General features: G+C 33.6%; 1 protein-coding gene across 10 annotated transcripts in view; it reads left to right on the top strand.

Moving 5' to 3' along the window:
* Nucleotides 1-20,644, top strand: part of LOC132697423 (retinoic acid receptor RXR) — a 35,586-nt gene that overhangs the window by 9,642 nt on the left and 5,300 nt on the right. The window contains exons 1-6 of one of the 10 annotated variants that reach the window (XM_060662922.1): nt 492-591; nt 2,833-3,253; nt 6,967-6,984; nt 15,841-16,126; nt 18,859-18,963; nt 19,441-19,639. In XM_060662922.1, coding sequence (XP_060518905.1) covers nt 3,142-3,253; nt 6,967-6,984; nt 15,841-16,126; nt 18,859-18,963; nt 19,441-19,639 — 720 coding nt within the window. In that variant the 5' untranslated portion in view covers nt 492-591; nt 2,833-3,141. Of the gene's footprint in view, nt 1-491; nt 3,254-6,966; nt 6,985-15,840; nt 16,127-18,858; nt 18,964-19,440; nt 19,640-20,644 lie in introns of those variants that run through there. The other 9 variants (XM_060662927.1, XM_060662923.1, XM_060662921.1 and 6 more) reach the window with 9 other exon arrangements.

Here is a 20,644-nt window from a genome sequence, read left to right as displayed (position 1 = left end):
AATTTGTGAAATCATTGTGGAAACTGTAATATTTGTGAAATCTGGCGTAGCAATTTTGGATGGTTTTTTGAACCTCGTAAAAAATCTATATGTTAAGGTGAACTTGAGGTGATCCTCGAGTAAGTTGACTAAAAGGATTACCTTGGTGGTCGACTATAAATATACGCTCGGAAAATGGCATTTTCAACAAACAGTTTTTTGCTTGGAAATTACTTCGATGGTGTGAGGGAGTTGGTACTTTTTCGCCTACTTTTTCTGATAGAATTTTGAATAACCCGCCTTATATTTGCTACCATTTAAGTGAAAATATTGTATCCTGTAAATGTTATCCAGTCGAAATTAACTGAACCGTTCGGCAGTAGGTTTTGAAAGCGTCACAATGTATTTTTGCCCACCCAATTTTTCTAATGTATCCAAACACGTGGCCGAGACGCGTCCTTGAGACGTATCTGCGAATCGCGGCGCAGATCGACATCGGTAGCCCCCCAGCTCTTCGACGGTTGTTTTCTCAGCCATCCGTAGTCTGGCATAGTCCTCCACGTACTGTGTCGTTAGTCGCCGTCGAACAGTTTTATAGTGCGATAATGCGCGGTGCGTTTTGACGAGAGACTTTTGGAACCCTCTAAAAAAAAACAAACCGGCACAAGTTTGCTACGACATCTTCCCTCATTCTGAAAGTTTTTGGTTCGGTGTTTCGAACTCAGGAACATAAAAAAATTCGAATAATTTCCGATCGGTAAATGGTCTATTTATTTAGCTTGGATTTAGAACAGATGTCATTTTTTGGGTACGTACCAGAAACCTGCAAGGTCAAGGTGGCAGCTGTGCCAATCCCTTAACGAGGCACCAAATTCCCCTAAATTATAAATAAATATTAGGTATCACGTAACAAACCGCGGCGGAAATTGTTTAAAACATTTTTTTTGTCGAGTAGGCTTCGGTCCCCGAAGGTCGCCATGATATTGCCAAATTTTATAGCCGCAATTACTATAAACATACTAATCTCACCTTGAGCTTTGAGAGAATAGCTTGAAATAAATACCTTACACATTTTCTAAAGGAAAAAAGACGCGTTATGCGCCCGAGCTGTTTTTTTAAGTTCTGCAGGTGATTCCCTAATTGTTGATCTTTCTGGTAAGACGCTTGAAAGGTAAAACTTTCCACATTTTTGTTGTTTGAAAGAAAATAAGAGTTTCAAATAACTACATTTTTTAAAAGATTGATTTATCAAAAATTATATGCAGTTAACTGAGCAAAAGTTAAAATTAATCACTTGTCTCCATCAGATCGTTTTCCCATCAGGTCTAAGTATTTAAATTATAAGGCTTAATCTATAGAACTTACCTGACACAACTTTCAAAAATACTGTTGACCGGGTAACTAAAAACTGATATCGCTGGACATGATTGAAAAATATCTTTTTTATATTCTTCTTATTATATGAATAAAAATACCAAAATGAGGCACCAATAAAAAACATAAATAATTACCAATCTAAATAATGCTGAGAAAAGTGTTCTTGTGATGTATTCACAGTAAAATCATTTTATTATTTTAGGGAGAATTTAAAGAAAAAATAAAATTTCGTGCCAAATCTGTGTAGTTGTAATATAATAATCAACCATCAACCATTCTACAAAAATGAGGCACTAACACTGTGAAATATGTTCTTTTGATGTATTCACAATAAAACCATTTTATTATTATTTTAAGGAGAATTTAAGGAAAAAATAAGATTTCGCGTCAAATCTATGCAGTTATACTATAATAATCAACCATCCAACCGTTCTACAAAAATCATCAATGAAAAACATAAATAATTACCAATATAATTAAATAATAGTTTTTCCTTCCCATATCACCGACACCCACACCTTCTATAGAAAATAATGAAAATTTTCAACCTTAAATTATGTAAGTAAACAAATACCACAACGGATTAAATTTAAAGACTTACAACTTCACGGAGTCTAAAAAACAAAAGATTACAAAGCACCATAAAGCCCCACGAGTTAAATGAGAACATAATTATGTCTTTTAATTACAAGAAAGATGGATTAGAAAAAAATATAGTCTACCCAATTATTTTAAAAGTATTTTGCTACAAAATAAATTTCTACAAATTTTATGATAAAAGTTAAATACAATATTTATCTTCATTCGTGATTTTGTTCGGTGTAGCTTTGGGAAGGCATACTTACCCATACCTGACTTGACATATTTTAATAGTTTATGATTAATTGGCTTACTAATTTTATTTATTCGGCGTTTGTTCGCAAGTAGCTTTGGGAAGCGCAAATCCTTACATCATGATGCGGTGTTCATCTTCAACATTTTCTTTGGTGATAACTAAGTTATCACCAGAGTTGCACAGTGTTAGTATAATTCAAGCTAAATAAACTTGACTTTTGAAGGATGTTGACGACTGATTGGCACTCGAATTGTATTTATGAATGACTTGTCGGCTATAAGAAACACCGAATCTTAATTTTTATAGTGCGAACGAAGTGAATTCGAACAACTAAAACTGCAATTGTACCATTGGCCTTTAGAATATTCTTGTAGCTTTTTAGTGTATTTTTTGTTCTAACTAATCCTGTAAGAAACACCTCACCAACATTTTTGCATTGCGAAAGATTCACTGTTACAATTAAAACTCTAATTCTTCCAGGACCTTCCATTTTATAACGTAAATTTTTGTCGTTGTTTTTTCAATTGTTCCTCTTCTTACAAAAAATACCAATGATCAATTCCCAAAACAAAATGCCCGCCTGTATCTACTTCTATGTTGTTCAATTTGTCTTCGTATGGACTATATCTATTTCGGTCTAGGTATTTCGAAATAGGCCTACTATATAGACCTCGCGGAAACAATGTAACCGCAAAATTAAAATGTTGACTTTGATGAAACGCGAAGCCCGGTTTATCAACAAAACTGCAATCTTGCAAATATTTGCAAATAAAAAAAAAATGTTTACTTTGGCGAGGATCTGAACGCGCCTGAGGATGATTTATTTTTAAAACGTCTCGCGTCTGGTGCTTCGACAACATCGATATTAAGTCGTTTCGTCTGGACAGGATTCGTCTATATATTTTTTGTGATAGTATCGACCGGTCTGTGATAAAGTTTTGGTGAGAAAAATGATGAAGAAGGAAAAACCGATGATGTCAGTGACGGCGATTATACAGGGTGCCCAGGCCCAGCATTGGAGCAGGGGACTGACTGGATTCGGTGGTTCTCAGATGCAATTAGGTATATTACGATTTTAAATGTATAAGGGAGTGATAAAACTGTGATTAATTAACTGTCAGATGTCTTATCACTCTCAAAACTCGTATTTTCAGATTTTAAAAAGATGTCATAGATTTTATTTTACATACAGAGCAAGCTTTCTTCTATGAAAAGTTTTGAGTAACCAAACCTTATCACGCATTACGCATAGGGACTATAGAGTTACAAAACAAATACTTAAGCCAGTTTCATTTTTTAATTTTATTGCAAAATTCTTTCTTTTTATCGAGTGCAGATAGTACCGATCGGGTTTGGGCCAATTTATTGATTTTGCCTCTTGTTAAAAGGAGTCACAGTAGGAAATTCGTAAAAAGGAAAGAATGTTATTTTTACGAATCAAAAATTAGGCATAATATATAAAACAAAAATATATTCTTTCTATATCAAATTATATCAAATATTTCTATATAATTATTTTCAAGTCTTCTCTATGCAGGGGGCGATTTTTGGGTCCATTTTAAAAATAAAACTTCTTATCAACAGTTGTCCTAAACGTCTTCGCTTTTGAGATACAGGATGATAAAATTATCAAAAATAAAATTGATTTGTTTAATATCTGTAATATCATTTTATATATTTTAATGAAATTTGGCACACATTTACTATGTGTCAAGAGTGTACCACAATTGTTTTTAAAATACACCAGTGATGGAATTTCACATGTCTGTTTTGTCAGAAATTGATGGTACGCCACTGATTTCTCTTAAAATAAAAATTGGAAATTAAAAATTTAATTTGCTAGTTTTTTTCAGTCCGATGTACGATTTTCGCTTAAAAAAATAAAAACCTCCTCTTTGCATGGTCATGACAGTATCGTTATTAACAGACAATTTTGTTAAAAATTGTTAATAGCATATAGTGTTTTTTTTTTAATAAGAATCTTTCATTATTAACCCTGTTGTTAGGATGTTATGTTAGTTAATTTAGACTATTAAAGCAAAGAGACCAGTCTTCCAATTTTTTTTCTGGACGCTAGTAGATATTTTGTTTTAGATAGATATTTCATTTTTCACAAAAAAAAATCTCGATTGAATCAGTTGCATGCCACTGATTTCTGTAGAAAAAATTACGTTTGGATTCATTTATGCGCAGATTTGATTTCATCATTTTTTTCTAGTCCGTCGCACGGTTTTCGATTAAAAATAAAACCTAATTTCTCTGCATGGTCTCATATTAACGATATTGTTACGACCATGCAGAGCTTACTGTAATACTTTTTAAAATACTTTTGATTTTCTCCTGCGACGGTTTTTGCCGAGTCGAACTTGCTGACGTTTCGCCAATCATCGCTTCTTCAGAGCTTGACTAACACCTTAACATACGTTTTACTATTGAGTTGGAAATTAATAATAACCTTCCATTCTTAGATATTTTTATAAATAGAAAATCAGACCTAGCATTGGGTCATTGGGTTTACAGAAAACCTACGCACACAGACCGATGCCTTAATGCATGGTCACACCACCATCCGGCCCAAAAATCGTCGGTTATCAACTCTCTACAGAGCTGTAATACTATCTCAGTCCGAGTCACTGAACCCAGAATTAAAACACTTTACTTCTGCTATTCTGTCTAATAATTTCCACATTAAAGATATTAAGCGTTCCATCAAAAGATACACTTCACCACAACCTTCCAATAGCAATGAGGCTGAAAGCAACCCTACATTTGCCACTGTGGTCCTTCTTTTTCCTTACATTCAAAACATCGCTGACCGCATTTAAAAAGTTCTAAAGAAGTATAACGTCGAAACCAGATTTACCACTTGTGCCAAAATCTCTAAATATCTTCGGTCCGTCAAACGCAAAATTCCATTTGAGATGCCAGGAGTTTACAGCATTCCATGCATATGCGGCAAAGAATACATTGGAAATATCAACTAGGCTCAAAGAACACGAAAGAGTCTTACGACTAAGACAAATAAATTCATCAGCAGAGTCGATAAAAATCTATAAATAACCTAACAATCTTAACCGCGACTCAGGTCTTTATCTGTTATCAATATGGGAATCAGTCATGCGAGACATTGTTTATCCCCCTCATTTAGCTCTACCCCCCTCAAACAATATATAAGCAGGTACAGAGTAAAATGCGAGCCAGTTTCAGTCAAGCTCCGAAGAAGCGAACAAGATGATTGGCGAAACGTCAGCTAGTTCGACTCAGCAAAAACCGACGGAGGATGAATCCAGAAGCTTTGTAAGAAGTAAATTAAATTTTGTTAAAAAAATAACTGATGATTGGAAGAATAATTTTTATTTCAAGAGAAATCAGTGGTGTATCTCATCAAGATATATTTTCTTTTGTTCTCGGTTCTCGGTATTAATATCGGACTTTCAAAAAGGATCAAAAATAAGTTTATTGTACAGAGTTTATCTACGCTTACGCCGACAGCTACATTGAGCGCAACTATACGGAATTTACCATTTTATTACTCTAAACTTTCGTGACATAGCTTATAACATATTTAGTTCAACAGATTGATGATTATGGTGATGACGATGTTGGTTATTCTTTTTATTTGTTGATTCTTCTATCTGGGGTAGTTTTTCATTTTTGAAATGATGTGATCCTTTAATGTATTAAATAAATTCTTTTTAAAGGAAAGAAGAATGCATTTTTTATCTATTATTTATCCAGTGCGTCGCATAAATCAAATTCCCTGCGTTGTTCAATATAAAAATTTACTACTTTTCTATCCCCGAATGTTTTAATATTATTGTTAGTAAATCATAATGAAAATGTTACAACGAAGTTATGTGGTAGTTCTTTTTTTGTTGTTAATAAAATATCACTGGTCCGCGATTTTTTTTTTACAAATTTCACTGGTGCGCCTGCCGAAAAAGGTTTAGAAACGCCATCGCGGCATCATCCTTGTTCGTCACGATAGGCCTGAATTTTTTTGTATTGAGCCTTACTCTGATGCTGGCGGGCAATTTAATATTTGGATGGTCACGTTCCCCCAAGGGTCACCGATTAACCGAAATATTGATCACGTCGATTATCGTTTCCATTAATAACGAGTTTGTTAAGGTCAAGCCAAAAATAGTATTTTTCTCTTTAAAGGTTAGTGCCTAACATATTTAATGCCATGGAGTACTTAATAACTGTTGTATATGTGGGTAGTAGGATCCTTCTTCAGAAAAAAAAATTCAGGATTACAGGAATTCGAATTATTGTCATACAATTAAAAGATAAAAACAATGAATACCTTTTCATTATTTACCGCTTACTTTTACTTACCACTTTCTTTTTTTTCTTACGCATTGTAAAAGGTTTACTTACGAATGTCAATGAATTATTAATAAGTTTTGATTTAATTCATAATTGCACAATTATTTAAAATAAATAGCTGCCCAAATATTAATAATAATTATTATACTTGTAATTATAATTAAAACTTATTAACGATTGTGGTTAAGTAATTAACATCTAATTTTAATTGAAGTACAACATATAATTTAGTATAATAATAATAATTTATCGGTAAACCTCAGGAAAAACGTGTTTGTTTATTATTTTAGCTCACAATGCAGAATAAGAAAAAATCTGCAACAAACATATAACCTAAAAGGTGAAATCGCCTTTTGTTTTGTTTTGTTTTCCCATAATAATAACATATTTCGTTTGTTTATTTCTTATTTTACGAATCTAATATTATGTCTGTTTTATTTAAGGTTACCCGTATGCAAATGGTAAGTGACTTCCAAGTTTACCAACATTTCCATTCACGTCATAAACCCGCACTCGATGTTAAAACACCAATTACGATCCATAGTGTCACACGATCATATGTCCCCGAGCATGTGTGGTAACCATCCATGTAAAAATATTGGGCTTAAATGGGCGGTGTTTCAAGATTCAATACAAATATTTTATCAGTCAAAAATAAGTCTTGTTGCGCTTTCGACATATAGTCTGTTAAAGTTTATAAAAATATATATATCTTTTATTTCCTCTTGTCTGACTTTGACGAAACTTTACATTATTTCATGGTGACGTCTAAGAGGGCAATCTATTTGCTATTTACTGATTTTTTTTTTATATCTAGTTGCGTTTGCAGAATAAAAATTAAAAATCTAAAAAATTTTAAAAATAATTTTTATAAAACTCTGCGTACTCATTTGTTAAAATCAGCTCAAAGGTTTTTATAATAATAAATTAATAAAAAACCAAATTTTTTACAAACCAAGCATTTTGGGCTTATACATATGAACTTATCTTATCTCTCCATTGATCTCTGAAACGCTTTGTATTTTATTCGTTTTTGTTCGTAGCTTATGCTTTCGTTTTTATTTCCTTTCAATTTATTTATTCATTTTTTTGGGCGTAAAATTCTCACGCATCTGCACAATGCAATTCTGTCACTAACGCAATATTAATTAAAAAATAAAATTCGCAATTGTAGTTCCAATTATCCGTTTCGTGTCGTTGGCATGTTGTAATGACCCAAAAAAAAGTTTTTACATATACTGTTTATTTAAGTAAAACAATTTAATAAAAATGTTCTTCATGTTACAAATATTAATTTTAAAAGCTCCAAAAGACCACCTAAAAATAAAATTACTTACACGAGATTTAAGAATTACATTTTTTTTTAAGTCAACATTTGTTATTTTATTTCGAAATACAGAAAAGTTCAAAGCTTGGGCAAAATATACGAAAACTTGCCCGTTCAATTTCGTTATTTTTATCGGTTAGAGAAAGCTCAACAACCTTTATTATCGCACAATATCTAATTAGTTTTATGCTTCTAAACCCGGCACGTTTTAACTACACTCGCGGCATACAGATCTCGTTTGTTTTCGTTAAAGACATCCTGTACGAATAGCCATCGGACCTGGAAATAGCAACTGCGCAATTTTTAATTCGTATTCCTTTCAAAAACATCCATTTTAATTTGTCAGTCACGATTAAGGTTAACAACATCAAACGTTCCCCTTCTAGCGACGATCTTATGTCCACGCGGACCACCGAATAACAAAGAAGTTGAGATGTTTACTGTTTTCGTTCGGTTTGTTGTCGGTTTGGTACCCGCAATGAATGGTGGCCTGTTAGACAGTAAATCGAGGATGTTAATGGACGATTTTTCTTACCTTAAATTGTGAAATTTATCAAAGTTTTGTAGCCAACGTGTTAACTATAAGTCATTAAATATAATAGAATATATAAAATGCAATCATTTTTGTTTACTGCACAACGAGCGTAATTGGATTCGCCTGTTTTTTTAAACCTTTAGACACAACACGTTGTACAAGGGTTGTTTCAAACCACCGTATGTAAATCACTACTTGACAAGGCCAACTTTCTTCTGAAAAGCAAAAAAAAAAATTTTTCGACCATTTGGTGCAGTCGGGCTGCAGAGTTTTATCCACAAATTTGATTTTAGCCGTTTGTTTATTATGTATTCATTTTTAGATAATTGCAATAACTTCTTAAAGCTTTATTGTTAATTATAAAATTGTTACTAGACGTTTGCTAGAACTTTTCTATTAATATAAGTTTTAGGATTACACAGGTCTTGTAAATTAAACTGATTTTATATAATTTTTGTAGACTTCAAAAATTCTGAGCATTTATTTATATCAAAGGTTTTTGCAAATATTAATGAAAAAAAACGGCGTTTCTAAAATAATTTATTTTTTGTTATTTATTTTCGGCTGTGTGTTTTTAAGGGCATATCCCCATATCCATCTGCCTTGGTATCGCCGTTCTATTTTCTTAAAGTCCTGGTGAAACCTGTTCTTCGCTATCTGTTCCGAGACTGTCAGGAAAATAGTTCAAGTGTGAAAACAGGAAATTTGTGTGCAAATGGCAATATGTAGTTTTCGCCTTTAGAGTTCCGAAAAAACTTATCAATTACTTCTTTAAATGAAACCCAGACGTTTTTCTCGGCATTTTTCATTGTTGTTTGAAAATCTTTGTCTGAATGCTAAAAAAAAATACCTCCTGCCCCTTTTTGTCTAGGATTTTAGTTGCTTCATCCAGCAAAATCTGATATGAAGAGGAGTACTAAAACTTTTTTGTGATTCCTAGGCTCTCGCCATTCCATAGGAACACCAAAGTTTAAAAATTCCTTCCATTCTGCGCATAAGCAGGTACAACGCTGTATTGACGGTTCTGCGCCATCTCTGTTGCTTTGCAGCCAAATACCGTATTTTAAAACAACCTCAAAAGTGCATATTTTAAGCACCAAAATTTAATGTTTCGCAACAACCTTTACGGAAATGACATCGACTACATAAAAATGGAAGCAGAACCACAGTTAATACAAGGAAATCGATATTAGTTTGTTGAATATTTGAGTAAATCCTGTTGGCAATAAGTATTGTATTTAACATTGAATTACTCTTGTTCGATCAATAAATAAAAATTTTCACATTTAGACTTCACGTTTCTGGGGTTGTTGATGTTGCTATGTTAATGTTAAAACCCGGCTGTTTTTAAAAATTAATCGAACTGCGTTTAATTAAGCAAAACAGTATACAGATAAAAATAATGCAAAATGCTATCGCTATCAGAAACAAAAGCCGCGCAATTACAATAACATGGGCTTCTTAGATAACCTTGGAACGATGTTACGTTTTAATCGAAAAAAAAGGTCGGTTGCCGAAATTTAAAATAAATATAAGTTTGCAGTAGGTGACGAAATAACCCAATTCCCTCTTTGATATATTTACTGTCATTTTATTTTTCATTTTAGTAGGTCACCAAAATACGCCGAACGAACCAATGTAATATGTAGGTAATGAAAAACAAACTCGATAAATATCGTTTATCTTATTGGTATTATTAACAGAAACTAATTTGCGAATAAAAATAGCGCGCTGATATAAAATATTTTAAAGTAATATGACTTTATTGTATTTCTACAAATTGCAATGGTTTTTTTATAAAATTTAAGAGTTTCCGCGCAAAATTCCCTTTAAAGAGTTTGCAATTGGTCATATGAAAAAGGTCTACACTGTCATAGCATATTAATAAAGAAAAATTAAAAGAATGTTTAAGAATATTTAAAGTACTCCTTTAACTGCAACGATTTTTGGTAAATGCGACACGAATCGGAGATCCTTCAGGCCGATGTCGACCTCCAAAAATTCGACCAACCTGCTGTTGCCTCATCATCACCGATGCGTTGAATAACTAGGTGGCCTTGAACAAGGCGGCACCAACAGTCGCTTCTGGGGCCCGCCGCCGTCTGCCATTCAGATCACCTTTTTAATGCGCCAACGTTGCCACGTCTACTTGTTTTTCTTTGATTCGTTTCGTGTTTCTCATGCCACTTTAAAATATCTGTTTTTGGCATCATCTCGATAATACGTATAGTGTATAATAATTAGTATTTTTTTATTGTTTGATACCCTTCTGTAGAATGTTGTAAATGCTATAAATGATAGATTTAATAGACCGAGGCATTTTTTTAAATATAGTGAAAACCTTCATTTATCTTGTATGCAGTCGTTGGAAAACCATCTACCAAATTATGATTTATTATTCCCTTTGTTTTGGAAAAAATATACTTTTACTGTAATCCCTACATTCTTCGAAATAGGCAAACGTTCGCTGTATCTAGATCACTCAAACTACTCTTATGACTCAGATCTGATTAGATGTACATAGTTGAGAATGCGTTTCCGGATCTTGACCAATTCTTTTTTTTTTGTGACATTTTGTGTTTTCCTTTTATTAGACAGCTGCGTCTGTCTGTACGACAGACTTGTCTACTTGCCACTCTCGAGACCTTTGACGATCAATCACCAAGTTTTGCAGTTAAAGAATGATTTATAAGTCTCTCGCATTGGAGCCTTGTACGTATGATACGATTTTAATAAAACATCACATAATATTTGTTTACTGTGTTTGATGAAGTTTGATTGTTTCATAAAGGAAACTTAAATTTATGCCGAATGACGATATCATTAAAACTGACAATCTAAACTTGTGTCGTGTGATCATTTATCAAAGCATCTTGACGAGGTAAATGGTCACTTCCCAGGCGTAAATTACCACGAAATGGTCGGGCCTTGGGTACCTACCTATTCCCACGTTACGCGAGTGCCTCGTTGTTTTTATTATTACCACCTGATTATGTTTTTACTGCCGTTCTGTTTATAGAATGGCATTAAACAGAGTAACAACCGTGACGTTACCGGTGTATTATAAAGGGTTTTACTATAATTTGTTCATAAATCCCCAAAATTTGTATTTTTTAAGAATCCTATACTTCAATTCCGTCACACATTACAGGAGTAAGAAGGGCCAACAAAGAGACAAGAGGGACAAATCCTAAGCTTCATGACGTCACATAAATTTTAAGTACCATAACGCTAATGTGAGTAGGTTAGGTTCAAACTTTTACTGTATCTACTGTATATTTTTTAATAAAGGCCTTTCCCATAAACAGGTTCAAGAACGCAGTCAAAGACTTGGAGGATGTTGGTTATCTATCCTTTTTCGAGACATCATCTAGCCAGGTGTATTTTATCTCTACTTTCTGGGATATGTTTTTGTGACGTGTTTCGTTTGACTTTAATGTTCGTTGAAATGCTGAAAGGCTTTATGCTGCTTCATGAAATGATATTTGTAACTATAATATGGAATATTTGATGTCACAGCAGCTAGGGTGAGGACTTAGGCAAATAAAAATAAACATCTTATATGTAGAAGTTTTATTTCCAATGGTAACATTCAAGATTCACAGTCAAACTTGGGAGAGTTAGAAATTGGCCTTTACTTCACTGCGATCTATTGTGAGTATCTCCATAGCCCTAGAGCTTTATCTATCCACAGCTTCGATAGTTTCCTCTCGTTTGGTTACGCCCAGCAAATGGAAACTCACTCTCGATAGGCCTTCATATTGGCAAAGCACATGTGTGGCTATTTCTTCCTCTTCTTCCTCGCCTTATTTTGGTAGCTTCGAAGGCACGCTGTATATTTGACCGATGGACTGGGGAATTCCTTGGCATGTGCCTCCACCATTGCTGGGATTCTGTTACTACCCATTTTTGGTATCCACGACAGCGTCTTTTTCTGACTTACTATCTTGTTTATTCCATTATGACAATCCAAAAATAGCTTGGATGTTAATTTGCTGGATTGTATAACTTTTATTGCCGCTTGACTGTGCAGAGTGATGATTGTTTTATTACCAATGTTTTTCATCTTCATTTCTCTTTCACGGTATTTAATGCGAAAGTCTCTCCTTGGAACACTGCGAGCTAGCCCACCGGAATAGAAATTTTTATTATAAATTTATTTATAGAAACTTACACAAATCAAAAACTACAGCTTGTTTTTAACAACAAACTGGTGGATGGACTGTTCTGTAGAACCATGTAGTAGGAGCTTCAGTTAATGTCACATTTTATTTTCTGAAAATCTTTTTTATTTACTTTATTTACTACATAATAGTAGTACGATTTTCCGACGTAGGTTTGGCGTCCACCTTTTCCGAAATTTCGTTTCTTTATGACAAAAATTGCCAAACACATTCGTATTTTTTTTTAACTTAATTAATGCTTAATAATAAGTTAATATTCATAAATAGCGACTACAGACAAAACTTGTTTTGTTCCGGTGTTAAAAAACCGGTTATTCCGTCTTTAAAAATGCCGTTGATTAGTCGAAAATAATTTATTTTTAACAATTCCCGAAATACGTGTCTCTTAAGACCCGGCGTCCATGGCTGTAATTTTGAAAAGCTCAATCGCAAATCGAATTTGAACGATTGCAACAAATGTCACCGCCCTATTCGCCGTGATTTTATTAGCCTTCCTGTATACTAATAGTGGTATTAAATCAACAAGCTGTAATATCAAAATCATTAATTTTTTCTCTGTGGTAACAATCGCTTGGCGTCTCACTTAAGCGTATCAAATAAATCGAATGTAAAAACCGAGTATAATTAAAATAACCTTGACAATGACATCAACCCAGGGGACTGAGGAGGTAGTTAACTCGTTAATACTGTAACGACTATCAATCATACATGCTTGATTTTGAAACCAATGTTTTATATTTTGCAATTGTTAAAGGCGACTTAAGTTTACTCAGGACCAGTCCTTTTATAATTATCTATTATTATTGCTTGTCAATTTTAATGTTACAAAGATACATTGTTTATCAAAACTAAATCGAACTATGCTTTGACTAAATTAACTGTAATGGTTCCATGCCAATGCATACGTTTCAAAAGTCATAGCCATCTGTGAAACAAACTATTGTTATCTGTGATATTTCCAGTTTTCCGTCGAAAAAACAATTCAGTGGATGCTAAAGGAGATAAGTGATAAAATGATTTGATTATTTGTGTACATTTGATCTATTTTCCCAAAAATATTTCTACAATTTGGTAATTTTTTCAATTATTGTTTAAAACTTTTGAAAAAATGTTAGAGTTTAATCCAAAAAAAAAAAATGAAAATATGATTAAGCTTTTGCGAATATCTTTTTATTTTATTTATTTTATAAAAGGTTTATTTGGCGTATTTTATCATAGACGCTTATTCAAAAATCATATCTGAAGAAATCAAATAAAAATTAATATAATTTTTTAAAAATTAGTTGTTTTATTTCCAAAAGAGGCGTCTTCTTTATTCTCCATGCCGTTGACGTCTGGACACTGTTGGGAGGTATTTAAATTTTCTCACCAGCAAATTTTTTTAGCCTTTAAACTGAAATGGACAAATTCAGTAGATATTTTTCGCTTTTTGTGAATATTTATTATGTGTTCATCTGGAAGAATATAAGGAATAGAAGATCTTTGAATCAAAGAACATTACACAAGAGGCCTAAAAAACAGCAAAGATTTAACTGCACTTTTTAGATAGATGCACATACCTAAAAACAAGTAGAAATGTGAGGTTTTAAAACTTCTCGACAATAATTACAAACGTATACAGAGTGATTCACGTAAATAACCTATTAGACGGTTGGCAAAATTGTAATATTTAATATTCTGAATTTTGGTATGACCGTATACGAGTAGCTAGAGTACCTTTTCAAAATATTTTCAAATGTACATATAGTACTCGCTCACATCCCCAAAATGTCTCAAATCAAAATATTGAGATAACTCATATCAACTCCCCTACTTATTACAACATTTACAGTGATGATTCGTATTATTCTCTTCTAAAAGAAAAAATATTTACATTAACTAAAAATTTGATATTTTTTGATGTGCCATTATTGCACCCAGTATGTTTGGATTCTAAATAAAATGATCAGTTATCAGAGTTAATATTTTTTACTCAGATTGGAATTTAGAACTCATTAAATTGAGAAATTACAGGGAGTTCAGTTTGAAAAAAATTTGTCATCAATCAAACAAAAAGTAACCTTTTTTTTTGGTACATTCAGTATAGCATTTGGAAACGTTCAAGGACCGCTAGAGATAGTTTCGTGATCTTTAATTCTAAGTTGTTTACCGATATTGAATAACTCCATTTTTAACAAAGTACGTATGGGAGGTACTTATGACCTTCCCAATCCAAATTTTCTAGAGATATATTTATAAAACAAGTAATAAATTTGAATTAATTCATGAAAAAAATAAAATTATGCCATCATTCGACTAGCGACCATCGTTCAAAGTTAAATTTCATTGAGCGTTGAAGAAAATGGCGTTACGGTCCTCCAAGGGGGGCCCGCTAAGCTTTTATTTTTATTCACTTTTGACCTGCAGACGACTTTTGTTCAAGGTTTCCGCGTTTATATTAGCCCGCGGCACGACATAGATCGCGACACAGTGACGGACAGAGACAGATAGAATTGAGCGAGCGAGACGAGGCGCGAAGAGCGAATAATTCGCTAACATTTACGAGGAAACATTGGCAAGGTCAGTGTTGCAATGATACGTATCTGATAGGCGAATTGTCGCAAAATAAACCGCACAGGACTGTACTGGTTACGCAGCAGACATCTTCCGGTACCGCATAAAAATTCACTCCTGGAAACTAACCTGTTTAGTCGGTACAATAAATCAAGGAGTTGGCTGGAACCACTGTTACCCCTTCCATATGGTAAATCACGTTCTATCGCCCGGAGAGTAGAGAGAAGAGTGGTTTTCAATTTATACCTTTCAAATCGAGCATCAGGTTATTGTGTATGCTGAGCAGACAGTTTTAGGACATTTCGTGAATGTGTTTTGAAAAGTAAATTCTGAATAAATATTAAACAGGTTCAAAGAACAACGAAACGACCACAACTCGTGTCTTCATTCAATGCATTTTTCCTCATCAGTTATGAAATATTATTTGCTGGGGGTATATCCAGCATTTCATTCTCAATAAATGCCAAACGCGCTATCTAGTGATGCCCTGATTCAGGCAAATCTGACATAGGACATTAAGAATAAAAATTTAACAACAAAAGAAAAAGCTGATGATAAATGGCTGTGCTTTCTCGTCGAAAAAAATTACGATTGTTAACAGTGCTAGTTTTAATTTTTTCACAAAAAAAAAACTATTTTAACGTTTTTTGTTTTTGAGGTACTTGTGGCCATAAAAATGGATTGAGTACGGTAATGTATTAAATTATTTTTATTTTAGGTCTCAGTCTCGAACAAAACATCAGTTTGGGCGCCTTGGGCCCCCAGTCCCCTTTGGAAATGAAGCCAGACACCGCAGCTTTAGACCAGTTCAGCCCTCAAGGGCCGAACAGTCCCAACTCCTTCACGTTGGGTCACACGGGCTTGCTGAGTCCCTCTCCGGGGAGCGGAGGAGGACCGAAAAGCCAGGGCAGCCCTTATCCTCCAAATCATCCCTTGAGCGGGTCGAAACATCTGTGTTCCATTTGCGGAGATAGGGCAAGCGGAAAACATTATGGGGTATACAGGTAATAGTAGATGATTTGATAGATATTAAAATGAACATTATATGCAAGTTATAGAGATTTTGATAATTATTATCGGCGAAACACAATCACAGAACCAACAAAGCACTAGTTTATGGAGTAACGTAGGTCAACTCGGCTTAACATTATTTGATATAACCTACCAGACCAAAGTTATTGTTTATCATACCTTAAAGGGTTGTTTGAAAACAAGAAAATGTTAATATTGCGGTTATATTCTCTGGGCGTAAACCTCTAGGATTGGGACATAGTGATAAAAAACCAAAGGCCACATGAAGTAGCACACCCAACTTCAACATAACTTGTTGGATTTTCGGTCAGTTATACAGAGTGCGAAATATAGGGATTTCTTTGCCATTTTCTTTTAATTACAACTAAATAATAACAGATACTGTTCAAACTGAGAAGGGATGTGTAACATTTGAAAAAAAAAACGATTTTTTAAAATTCTTAACAGTTTAATTAAGCTTTTAATTGTAAATATGGTTTTGGTGAGTTTGAGTTTGATATTCAGAGGCATTCAATAAAAATGTTTCTCTGATTTTTTTACATGTTGTGTTTTTTTACCTATAAAGTTATTAGTGACGTTTTCATCTTCCTCTACGACGTGTTTTCAAAAAGTAAGGTGACTTTTAAGTTTAATCAAAAAGTATTTATTTATTTATCCAAATTAATAATGTCCCCTTCAAAGTAATCCCCCCATTATGCCATTATTATGCCCCATTATGACACTACTGATTTGCACACTGACTGAAATTCCAAAATTGGCAAAAAAATGTTGAAGGCGAGAGGCAGTCAAAATTTGGCAACTCCTGTGTGAGTCCCCACATCATCTCTTTTCCAGTTTATACAGAAATATTAAAACTAAGTCACAAAATGTCATGATGTCGCATTAAAAAAAAGTTTGGCCCATTATAACAAAAACAAGAACTTCCGGCGTTGTCGATTGTCGAATTAAAAAGCAGTAGAGCGTCTTGTACGGCCTACGGCTTTGTTAAATACCTCAATATGTCGTGTATAAATAGGAATGCGAAGCATATCGAATATCGTCCGAATTTATGGACGGGGTTCGCTGTGGGTGGCAGCAGGACCACCTCCCGTGTAATCCAAGTTCTCGAACCTGCAGCAATTTTCCGTCGGTCCGTGCGGAGCGAATTGTTGCTATTTTTATCGATCGTTTTAGGAAAAATGGCCGGGAAATGTAGCCGTGAAACGCAGGCTTCGTATTTACGAGCGAAGTTCTAAAATATTTGGTCGGGAAAAAGTCTTTCCCAGGTATTACTTCCCTAGTTAAAATCCGTGGATATTTCAAAAACGTAGGCAAGGTGTGTTTACTTTATCCTAAAAAATTAATAGTTCATTACACTAAATGCTATGTGCCATTAGACAAGTTAAGAAAAGTTTCATTTCCCATGATCAGGTGGCCCGGTAATAGTATATTATATTATGCAACAAGTGCGGTAAACGGCATTTGACTCACGAGTTTATTTGACACGAGCGGAGCGAGTTTTTAATAAACGAGTGAGTTAAAAAGTTTACCGAACGTGTCGCATACTACACTTTTTCTAAGACCTTTAGTTTTTGGGTACATTTTCGCAAAATAACACGAATACATTCACTGACATGACCGTCAGAATTGACAAATGTCAAAATTCAAAGCCTGGGAAATATCTCCGAAAAGATCCGATTGCTCCCAAATCCGTGCGGTAAAATCCCGGTAATGTCCGAAGTGGTTCGGATTCATGGGAAACGAAACTGACGTGGTAAAGTGACGCTTCCCGCACACTAGATCGGTAGGTAATTAAGTATTTTACAGACGGGAGTAGAAAAACAGTATTTATGGTGGTCGCAGCCTCCTAGACATAATTTTCAAAAATTAAATAAAAAACAAAAAAAAGATAGAGAAAAATCGTCCTATCCTACGTAGGTTATATCCTATATAGGACATTATATAATGAATTAAATTCAATGATAGTACATGGCATGAAGTTCGCGAATTGTTCATGCAACATCGCTGCACGTGCTGTGTGGTGTTAGTGTCGGCCTTGAATGAGCGACCGCATTCGTGTTTAGAAGTGGGCGTGAGTAAAAAAATGGTGATGGCATACCGATTCCCGTTCATAAAATTGTCATGGGTTAAAAGAGTAAAATATCGCATAGCAAATAGAAAAATTATGTTTCTGGGTTTATTAGCTAAACGGAAAACAAAAAAGCTATGTCCCAAACCGAGGTTTGTCATATCAGCGTTATATGTTTTGAAAAACTAAAAGGAAGAACTTAATGATAATGGTAATAAATACTTTAACACCTGGACAAAGTCTACACGGTTAGATCTATTCGAATAACGGTATATATTGCTAAAAGTTTTAAGAATTAATTTGATAATAATTTATAAGATCCGCATCTGTCATAAAAAATAGTCTGTCCGATTTAAATTGCCATGGATGCCATTAGGTAGCAAGGCTGCATTTGCCAAAATATCTAAAATATTAACTTATATGATCGGTTATACAACATTTGTTCCTCCGAAACATTTTCATTTTTATAATATCTACATATAATTATTTCTTCACGGCCATAAAACCGCAAACTAAATTTGCGTGTTAATTTTGTTTGTTCGAACTGGTGTATCACTTTAAACGTTGAAACGTTGATTTTTTTCTTTCCTGTTTTAAAAATTTGAAATTAACATTTATTCTGTCCCAATTTTTTAGCTGCGAAGGATGCAAAGGATTTTTCAAGAGGACAGTTCGGAAAGACTTGTCTTATGCTTGTCGGGAGGAGAAGAACTGCATAATTGACAAACGACAAAGGAATAGGTACGTACCCCACATGATGAAGATTCAACCATATTCAAAATCTGAGCATTAAATTTATTGGCCAAAGATGACTTGACATTTTGTTCTTTACTCACTTAGAAAATCATGTTGATTGGTTATTGATATTGCGATCTGCATCAATAAAAAAGATTTTGGGGTGTAAAGGTTCTTTTTTTCACTTACGTTTTTGCAGTGATGAGATTGAATTCTGTTTTTTACCGATGACAGCAAATTTTTATGGTTGAATTTAGAATGAATGTCACACTAATTGGAGACAGCTTTTCTGACTACGTTTTAAAAATATTAAAAGATTCCAAATTAGGTAACGTCCGGGTTTGAATTGTTTGTATATTATGAGTTTACCGTTTTCTAGTATTTCCGTCATTTTATTAAATTAAAGGAAAAAATTAAATCGAAAAAATGCGCACCATTATATGTTAGTTTACTGTTCGTAATTTTATTTTGCGACTTTCACAGATGCCAATATTGTCGTTACCAAAAATGCTTGAATATGGGTATGAAACGAGAGGCTGTGCAAGAAGAAAGGCAACGTACAAAAGACAGGGACACGTCGGAAGTGGAATCCACGTCCAATTTGCAAGTGGAAATGCCGCTCGAACGACTGTTGGAGGCGGAGAAAAGAGTCGAATGTAACGAGCCGCCAGGACCCACGGAGGTTTGTCCTTATTTTTTCTCTACATGTTAATTAATAAAAAAAAAATCCGTAAAATAATGCGGCAATCGGAAAGTGAGAATTTATAAAACAATTAGATTTTTTTGGCAAATACTGTTACGTTTTTGGTGTCGAATATTCCAGTCGTCTCTCAACAAGCAGCACCTGGACACTCGGTTTTAGAATTTGCATGAATATTTTGCCTTTGATCCAGTTCGCTGTTTGTTATTTCGAAAAATAAGTCTTAGTAATTTGAAAAAAAGAAATGCCACCGATCTGTTTTGTTAATTGTTGGATCCAGCTAGTTTTATTATTTTCCTATCTTGAATTTACTTTTAAACTTTATTTAACGTATAAATTACAGTGAACTCAAGAGAGAAAAATTGTACTTTCTGAATTTGCTTTTGAAAACGAAATTGCTAATGACACCATAACAATGGTGACATTTAGTGAGTTATCAACACAAAAGTCTCTAGATTTATCCGCAGAATAGCAAGCATGAAAAATGACACCAATCATCAACTTGCTGCACATGGGCAATTATTCTCGTTTGTTTATTTATTTACTTTCTCTTTGGGACACAAACAGGTTAAAGTCATAACAGTGCTCTGTTAAGAATCCAAATATAAGTATATTATGCAAAGCTTAGTTAATAACAATAACAATACATGAGAAAACAATTAAAAAAAAGTAACACTATAATTAATATTTCAGATTGAAAAACGCATCAAATCCGCGGCAAAAGAAAAAAAAAAACTTCTGATTTATTCATTGTGAAGTAATTTTAAGTAATTAAATAAGTAAAAGCAAGAGAAGATTGCGAATCAGAAAGCGAATGTCGATCCAACAGTCGGTGTCTTTTTTAAGGAACCATGTAAAATCGTAAATAAATCTTGTTACATAATATACTATTAAATCTATATATTATTTAAAGAAACATAAAATAAGTACATTTTATAAAATTATTTCATATATAGCAAGATATAAGAAATAAAAATTTTGGGGGCT

Source organism: Cylas formicarius, unplaced genomic scaffold (genome assembly GCF_029955315.1).
Source record: "Cylas formicarius isolate icCylForm1 unplaced genomic scaffold, icCylForm1.1 PGA_scaffold_1__22_contigs__length_36826433, whole genome shotgun sequence".
Lineage (NCBI taxonomy): Eukaryota > Metazoa > Arthropoda > Insecta > Coleoptera > Brentidae > Cylas > Cylas formicarius.
Note: the sequence above shows the minus strand (reverse complement) of the source record. Positions and strands in the feature narration are given on the sequence as shown.